At 51.5% G+C, this 9,244-nt stretch overlaps 1 protein-coding gene across 1 annotated transcript in view; it reads right to left on the bottom strand.

The window, feature by feature from the left end:
- Window positions 1–5,250, bottom strand: part of krtcap2 (keratinocyte associated protein 2) — a gene marked incomplete at its 3' end in the record, with an annotated part of 9,465 nt that extends 4,215 nt beyond the window's left edge. Inside the window, exons 1-2 of the mRNA XM_055665616.1 lie at window positions 5,119–5,250; window positions 791–945 (exon numbers count right to left, since the gene is read on the bottom strand). Coding sequence (XP_055521591.1) covers window positions 791–945; window positions 5,119–5,122 — 159 coding nt within the window. The remainder of the gene's footprint in view (window positions 1–790; window positions 946–5,118) is intronic.
- Between the last annotated feature and the right edge of the window lie 3,994 nt (window positions 5,251–9,244).

The following is a 9,244-nucleotide window of genomic DNA, read 5'->3' as shown; positions in this document are numbered from 1 at the left end:
TGTACGCAATACTCCAGGTGTGGTCTCACCAAGACCCTATACAACTGCAGTAAAACCTCCCTGCTCCTATACTCAAATCCTTTTGCTATGAAGAATGTTTTTCCTCAGATTAGGAGACCAAAACTGTACGCAATACTCCAGGTGTGGTCTCACCAAGACCCTGTACAACTGCAGTAGAACCTCCCTGCTCCTATACTCAAATCCTCTATGGCAAGAATGTCCTTCCTCAGATTTGGAGACCAAATCTGTACGCAATACTCCAGGTGTGGTCTCACCAAGACCCTGTACAACTGCAGTAGAACCTCCCTGCTCCTATACTCAAATCCTTTTGCTATGAAGAATGTCCTTCCTCAGATTAGGAGACCAAAACTGTACGCAATACTCCAGGTGTGGTCTCACCAAGACCCTGTACAACTGCAGTAGAACCTCCCTGCTCCTAGACTCAAATCCTTTTGCTATGAAGAATGTTTTTCCTCAGATTTGGAGACCAAAACTGTACGCAATACTCCAGGTGTGGTCTCACCAAGACCCTGTACAACTGCAGTAGAACCTCCCAGTTTTTGTAAGACGGTAGCTGTGCCGCCGTTAGTCCACGCACGCCACATATTACCTCGCTACCGTCATTAGCGTGTGAGCCCCGAGTGTGCAGTTAGTCGATGTATTCCACATCCGCCACATTACCTACCCCCACCTCCCATCTACAGGTCAGAAGTGGAGGGCAAACGGTCTCCGCTTGCCCCGGGCGGCGTTAGTCTGCGTATTCCCCATCCGCCGCGGTTGCCAAGGATACGGTGAGGGAGAAAATGAAGAGGACGGACCCCAGGAAGCCGCCCAAGATGGTCAGCCACTCGGACGAAGCCAGCTGGCGGCTGTACGTCTGCATCCCAGCGAAGAGCAGGAGGGCCAAGAGGGAGGAGAGGACCAGCGAGGACCCAGTGCTGACTGCTGCGGGCGAGACGGAGAGAGAGGGAGAAAGAGAAGCCATTAGCGGCACCCACAACAACAAAGGACAATGAATAGGTGCAGGCAGGTAGAGGCCATTCGGCCCTTCCAGCCAGCACCAGCACCGCCATTCACAGTGATCGTGGCTGATCGTCCACAATCAGTTCCCCGTTCCTGCCTTCTCCCCGTATCCCTTCACTCCGCTATCTATAAGAGCCCTCTCTTGAAACATCCAGAGAACCGGCCTCCACCGGCCTCCACCGGCCTCCCCTGACTCTCTCTCGCTATCTTTAAGAGCCCTATCTAGCTCTCTCTTGAAAGAATTCTCTCCAGAGAACCGGCCTCCACTGCCCTCTGAGGCAGAGAATTCCACAGACTCACAACTCTCTGTGTGAAAACGTTTTTCCTCGTCTCTGTTCTAAATGGCCGACCCCTTATTCTTAAACTGTGTGTGTGTGTGGCCCCTGGTTCTGGACTCCCCCCCCCAACATCGGGAACATGTTTCCTGCCTCTAGCGTGTCCAAACCCTTAACAATCTTATATGTTTCAATGAGATTCCCTCTCATCCTTCTAAACTCCACAGAGTGTACAAGCCCACAGCCGCTCCATTCTCTCAGCATATGACAGTCCCGCCATCCCGGGAATTAACCTGGTGAACCTACGCTGGGCTCCCTCAATAGCAAGAATGTCCTTCCTCAAATTAGGGGACCAAAACTGCACACAATACTCCAGGTGTGGTCTCACTAGGGCCCTGTACAACTGCAGAAGGACCTCTTTGCTCCTAGACTCAACTCCTCTTGTTATGAAGGGCTTATGAAGGCCTGCTGAACCTGCATGTTTACTTTCACAACAACACCGTTGCCTCGCCACTTCACGCTAACAACACGCAGCCTGAGGCCAACAGGAGGAGCAGCACCTCATGTTACAACCCAACGTTGAATGTTGAAATCCCCTAATATAAGCCGCACCCCTCTAATATAAGCCGCACCCCTCTAATATAAGCTGCACCCCTCTAATATAAGCCGCACCCCTCTAATATAAGCTGCACCCCTCTAATATAAGCTGCACCCCTCTAATATAAGCTGCACCCCCATTATAAGCTGCACCTCTAATATAAGCTGCACCCCCAAGCCACACCTTCTAATATAAGCTGCACCCCTCTAATATAAGCCCCACCCCTCTAATATAAGCTGCACCCCTCTAATATAAGCCGCACCCCTCTAATATAAGCCCCACCCCTTTAATATAAGCCGCACCCCTCTAATATAAGCTCCACCCCTCTAATATAAGCCCCACCCCTCTAATATAAGCCCCACCCCCTCTAATATAAGCCCCCCCCTACCCACCCCTAATATAAGCTGCACCCCTCTAATATAAGCCCACCCCTCTAATATAAGCCCACCCCTTAATATAAGCCCCACCCCTCTAATATAAGCCCACACCCCTCTAATATAAGCCACACCCCTCTAATATAAGCCACACCCCCCTCTAATATAAGCTGCCACCCCCCTAATATATAAGCCCCACCCCTCTAATATAAGCCCCACCCCTCTAATATAAGCCCCACCCCTCTAATATAAGCCCCACCCCTCTAATATAAGCCGCACCCCTCTAATATAAGCCGCACCCCTCTAATATAAGCTCCACCCCTCTAATATAAGCCCCACCCCTCTAATATAAGCCGCACCCCTCTAATATAAGCCCCACCCCTCTAATATAAGCCGCACCCCTCTAATATAAGCCGCACCCCTCTAATATAAGCTCCACCCCTCTAATATAAGCCCCACCCCTCTAATATAAGCCCCACCCCCCTAATATAAGCCCCACCCCTCTAATATAAGCCCCACCCCTCTAATATAAGCCCCACCCCTCTAATATAAGCCCCACCCCTCTAATATAAGCCCCACCCCTCTAATATAAGCCGCACCCCTCTAATATAAGCCCCCACCCCCCCCACCCCTCTAATATAAGCCCCACCCCTCTAATATAAGCCCACACCCTCTAATATAAGCCCCACCCCCCCTCTAATATAAGCCCCGCCCCTCTAATATAAGCCCCCATCCCTCTAATATAAGCCCCACCCCTCTAATATAAGCCCCACCCCTCTAATATAAGCCCCCCCTCTACCCACCCCTCTAATATAAGCCCCACCCCTCTAATATAAGCCCCACCCCTCTAATATAAGCCGCACCCCCCTAATATAAGCCCCACCCCTCTAATATAAGCCCCACCCCTCTAATATAAGCCCCACCCCTCTAATATAAGCCACACCCCTCTAATATAAGCCGCACCCCTCTAATATAAGCCCCACCCCTCTAATATAAGCCCCCACCCCTCTAATATAAGCCACACCCCTCTAATATAAGCCGCACCCCTCTAATAATATAAGCCCCACCCCTCTAATATAAGCCCCACCCCTCTAATATAAGCCCCACCCCTCTAATATAAGCCCCACCCCTCTAATATAAGCCCGCACCCCTCTAATAATAATAATAGCCCACACCCCTCTAATATAAGCCCCACACCCTCTAATATAAGCCCCACCCCTCTAATATAAGCCCCACCCCTCTAATATAAGCCCCACCCCTCTAATATAAGCCCCACCCCTCTAATATAAGCCCACCCCTCTAATATAAGCCCCACCCTCTAATATAAGCCCCACCCCTCTAATATAAGCCCCACCCCTCTAATATAAGCCCCACCCCTCTAATATAAGCCCCACCCCTCTAATATAAGCCCCACCCCTCTAATATAAGCCCCCACCCCTCTAATATAAGCCCCACCCCTCTAATATAAGCCCCACCCCTCTAATATAAGCCCACCACCCCTCTAATATAAGCCCCACCCCTCTAATATAAGCCGCCACCCCTCTAATATAAGCCCCACCCCTCTAATATAAGCCCCACCCCTCTAATATAAGCCCCCACCCCTCTAATATAAGCCCCACCCCTCTAATATAAGCCCCACCCCTCTAATATAAGCCCCACCCCTCTAATATAAGCCCCACCCCCCTCTAATATAAGCCCCACCCCCTCTAATATAAGCCACACCCCTCTAATATAAGCCCCACCCCTCTAATATAAGCCGCACCCCCCCTCTAATATAAGCCCCACCCCTCTAATATAAGCCCCACCCCTCTAATATAAGCCCCACCCCTCTAATATAAGCCGCACCCCTCTAATATAAGCTCCACCCCTCTAATATAAGCCCCACCCCTCTAATATAAGCCACACCCCTCTAATATAAGCCCCACCCCTCTAATATAAGCCCCACCCCTCTAATATAAGCCCCACCCCTCTAATATAAGCCGCACCCCTCTAATATAAGCCCCACCCCTCTAATATAAGCCCCACCCCTCTAATATAAGCCCCACCCCTCTAATATAAGCCGCACCCCTCTAATATAAGCCCACACCCCTCTAATATAAGCCGCACCCCCTCTAATATAAGCCCCACCCCTCTAATATAAGCCCCACCCCTCTAATATAAGCCGCACCCCTCTAATATAAGCCCCCACCCCTCTAATATAAGCCACACCCCTCTAATATAAGCCCCACCCCTCTAATATAAGCCCCACCCCCTCTAATATAAGCCCCACCCCTCTAATATAAGCCCCACCCCTCTAATATAAGCCCCACCCCTCTAATATAAGCCCCACCCCTCTAATATAAGCCCCACCCCCTCTAATATAAGCCCCACCCCTAATATAAGCCCCACCCCCTCTAATATAAGCCGCACCCCTCTAATATAAGCCCCACCCCTCTAATATAAGCCCCTCTAATATATAGCCCCACCCCCTCTATATATAAGCCCCACCCCTCTAATATAAGCCCCACCCCTCTCTAATATAAGCCCCACCCCCCTAAGATAAGCCACACCCCTCTAATATAAGCCCCACCCCCCTAATATAAGCCACACCCACCTTTATTGGGCCCCGCCTTCCCAATAAGCCACGCCCACATACGCGGGTGATGACGTGTACTCGAGCCCCCCCCCTCCTTCCAGCCGCCCGGTGCTTCCACTTCCGCCCCGCTGCTGCCACTTCCGCCCCGCTGCCGCCCCGCTGAGGTAGGTCGGTGTGCAGCGCCCCCTCTGGCTCCCCAGTGTCCCCTCACTGTCTCCCTCCCCCTCCCCCCCTCTCTCTCCTCTCTCTCTCTCTCCCCGCGCGCGCGCTCACCCATCGCCTCAGTCGTCGCTCGGCCGTTGAGGAGAAGGAGGAGGAGCTACCGCCCCCCCCACGTGACCCGCCACGTCGCCGTTGGGCGGCCATCTTGGTGAGGGCGGCCGGCTTCACGGGGCCATCTTGGTGATGGACGCGCAGGCGCAGAGGGCGAAGGCTCCTCTCAGCCCGTTCCCTGCCGCCGCCATCTTGGTGAGGGAGGCCGGCTTCACGGCGGCCATCTTGGTGCTGGATGCGCAGGCGCAGAGGGTGGAGGCTCCTCTCAGCTCGGTCTCTGCCGCCGCCATCTTGGTGAGGGCGGCCGGCTTCACGGCGCCATCTTGGTGCTGGACGCGCAGGCGCAGAGGGTGGAGGCTCCTCTCAGCCCGTTCCCTGCCGCCGCCATCTTGGTGAGGGAGGCCGGCTTCACGGCGGCCATCTTGGTGCTGGATGCGCAGGCGCAGAGGGTGAAGGCTCCTTTCAGCTCGGTCTCTGCCGCCGCCATCTTGGTGAGGGAGGGAAGGGAAGGGAAGGTGTGGCGGCCATGTTGCTACAGGTGAGCTTCTTATCTCAATCTGGGAATGGAGGGGAACTGGCTCCACAAATTATTTCAGACCGAAGACCCGAAACGTCACCTATTCCTTTTTCTCCAGAGATGCTGCCTGACCCGCTCAGTCTGGGATTCACAAACTTTCACAAACTTATACAAACTTTCACAAAAAAAATCTCTCTGAACCCTTATTTGAGTCTAGGAGCAGGGAGGCTCTACTGCAGTTGTACAGGGTCTTGGTGAGACCACACCTGGAGTATTGCGTACAGTTTTGGTCTCCTAATCTGAGGAAAGACATTCTTGCCGTAGAGGATTTGAGTATAGGAGCAGGGACGTTCTACTGCAGTTGTACAGGGGCTTAGGTGAGACCACACCTGGAGTATTGTGTACAGTTTTGGTCTCCTAATCTGAGGAAAGACATTCTTCATAGCAAAAGGATTTGAGTATAGGAGCAGGGAGTTTCTACTGCAGTTGTACAGGGTCTTGGTGAGACCACACCTGGAGTATTGCGTACAGTTTTGGTCTCCTAATCTGAGGAAAGACGTTCTTCATAGCAAAAGGATTTGAGTATAGGAGCAGGGAGTTTCTACTGCAGTTGTACAGGGTCTTGGTGAGACCACACCTGGAGTATTGCATACAGTTTTGGTCTCCTAATCTGAGGAAAGACTTTCTTGCCATAGAGGGAGTACAGAGAAGGTTCACCAGACTGATTCCTGGGATGGCAGGACTTTCATATGAAGAAAGACTGGATAGACTCGGCTTGTACTCGCTAGAATTTAGAAGATTGAGGGGGAGATCTTATAGAAACTTACAAATATCTTAAGGGGTTGGACAGGATGGATGCAGGAAGATTGTTCCCGATGTTGGGGAAGTCCAGAACAAGGGGCCACACATACAGTTTAAGGATAAGGGGGAAATCCTTTAAAACCGTGATGAGAAGAACTTTTTTCACACAGAGAGTGGTGAATCTGTGGACCTCTCTGCCACAGAGGGTAGTTGAGGCCACAATTCGTTGGCTATATTTAAGAGGGAGTTAGATGTGGCCCTTGTGGCTAAGGGGATCAGGGGGTATGGAGAGAAGGCAGGTACGGGATACTGAGTTACAATACAATACAATACCTTTATTTGTCATTTGAAGTCCAGAACAAGGGGCCACACACACAGTTTAAGGATAAGGGGGAAATCCTTTAGGACCGAGATGAGAAAAGCATTTTTCACACAGTGGTGAATCTGTGGAATTCTCTGCCACAGAAGGTAGTTGAGGCCACACAGTTCATTGGCTATATTTAAGAGGGAGTTAGATGTGGCCCTTGTGGCTAAAGGGATCAGGGGGTATGGAGAGAAGGCAGGGATGGGATACTGAGTTGGATGATCAGCGAATGATCATATTGAATGGCGGTGCTGGTGCAGTCTCGAAGGGCCGAATGGCCTCTACTCCTGCACCTATTTTCTATGTTTCTATGTTACTCCAGCACTTTGTATCCACCTCCATATCTTCCAGCAGGAAGAAGCAAGGAAGAGATAAGACTTATTTAATCTTCCATCACAGCGAGGAGGTCCCTGGAGGAGAGTCTCTGTGATGGATGTTTGTGTTAAATTTACGTCGTTCAGTCTTTTGCTTTTTCTGAATGACAAATAAATTCAATTCAGGATAGGGTCGCCAACTTAGGGAGAAAATGGTCAAAATATGGGACAAATTTCCCACCGCAATTCACTGGGTGAAAAATGAGTTGGCTCTGGTGCTAGACTGCACATCAAGCCCAGCCGAGACAAACCAATTTAGCCCAAAATACGGGATGTCCCGGCTAATACACTTTCCAGCTACAGGGAGAGGTCGGACAGACTTGGGATTGTTTTCTCCGGAACGTCGGAAGTTGAGGGGAGACCTGATAGAAGTTTCTAGAATGACGAGAGGCGTGGACAGGGTAGATAGTCAGAGGGCGGTGGAGGCCGGTTCAGCATCTAGATTTTTTGTGTACCTTCGATTTTCCAGCATCTGCAGTTCCTTCTTAAAGAATGTATCTCTCGCTGACGTAGAAATATCCACTGACTTGTGGCCTCCACACACACACACACACACAGTTTACGAATAAGGGGTCGGCCATTTAGAACGGAGATGAGGAAACACTTTTTCCCACAGAGAGTGGTGAGTCTGTGGAATTCTCTGCCTCAGAGGGTGGTGGAGGCCGGTTCTATGGATGCTTTCAAGAGAGAGCTAGATAGGGCTCTTAAAGATAGCGGAGTCAGGGGATATGGGGAGAAGGCAGGAACGGGGTACTGATTGTGGATGATCAGCCGTGATCACATTGAATGGCGGTGCTGGATGGAAGGGCCGAATGGCCTCTACTCCTGCACCTACTGTCTATTGCCTATCGCTGGTCGGCACGGACTCGGTGGGCCGAAGGGCCTGTTTCCATGTATCTCTAAACTAAACAAAATTCTTAGTATCCTGACCCGAAATATCATCTGTCCATGCTCTCCAGAGATGCTGCCCGACATAGATAGGGTAGACAGTCAGAACCTTGCCCCACCCCAGGGTGGAGATGTCCAAGACTAGAGGTCGCAGCTTTAAGGGGAGAGGGGGAATGGAGGGACACGGATCACGGGCCAGGCAGAGGGGATCAGTTTAACTTGGGCCTTGTGTACAGCACGGACATTGTGGGCCGAATGGCCTGTTCCTGTGCTGGACTGGACTGTCCCGGGTACGATGCAGGCTTGCTAAAGATCGAGTGGTGTGTGTGTGTGTGTGTGTGTATGTGTGGAGATGTGTGTGTGTGTGTGGCGTATGTGTGTGTGGTGTGTGTGTGTGTGTGTGTGTGGATGTGTGGTTGTTTGTGTGTGTGTGTGTGTGTGTGTGTGTGTGTGTGTGTACGTGTGTATATATGTGTGTGCGTGTGTGTGTGTGTGCGTGTGTGTGTGTGTGTGTGTGTGTGTGTGTGTGTGTGTGCGTGTGTGTGTGTGTATGTGTGTGGGATCCTGCAGAAGGTGATCCAGCAGAGAGAAACAAGACCAATTTTTTTAAATGCGTATTTATTTAATCTGTACAGGTCAGGTCAGCTGTTCACATCTGGCACTCCCCTCCCCTCCCCTCCCCTCCCCTCCCCTCCCCTCCCCCCTCCCTCCCCTCCCCTCCCCTCACCTCACCTGTCCTCCCCTCCCCTCCCCTCCCCTCCCTCCCCTCCCCATGCTTTCCTCCCCTCCCCTCCCCTCCCCTTAGCCTCCTCTCCTCTCCTCCCCTCCCCTCCCCTCCCCTCCCCATGCAATAATGCCCCATGCATTAAGCCCCGTGCAATAAGGCCCCATGCATTAAGCCCCATGCATTAAACCTCATGCATTAAACCTCATGCATTAAGCCCCATGCATTAAACCCCATGCATTAAGCCCCATGCAATAAGGCCCCATGCATTAAGCCCCATGCAATAAGGCCCCATCCATTAAACCCCATGCATTAGGCCCCATGCAATAATGCCCCATGCATTAAGGCTCATGCATTAAGGCCCCATGCATTAAACCTCATGCATTAAGCCCCATGCAATAAGGCCCCATGCATTAAACCTCATGCATTAAGCCCCATGCAGTAAGGCCCCATGCATT

This window comes from Leucoraja erinacea, unplaced genomic scaffold (genome assembly GCF_028641065.1).
Source record: "Leucoraja erinacea ecotype New England unplaced genomic scaffold, Leri_hhj_1 Leri_1382S, whole genome shotgun sequence".
Taxonomy (NCBI): Eukaryota; Metazoa; Chordata; class Chondrichthyes; order Rajiformes; family Rajidae; genus Leucoraja; species Leucoraja erinaceus.
This window is presented reverse-complemented; position numbering and strand designations above follow the sequence as displayed.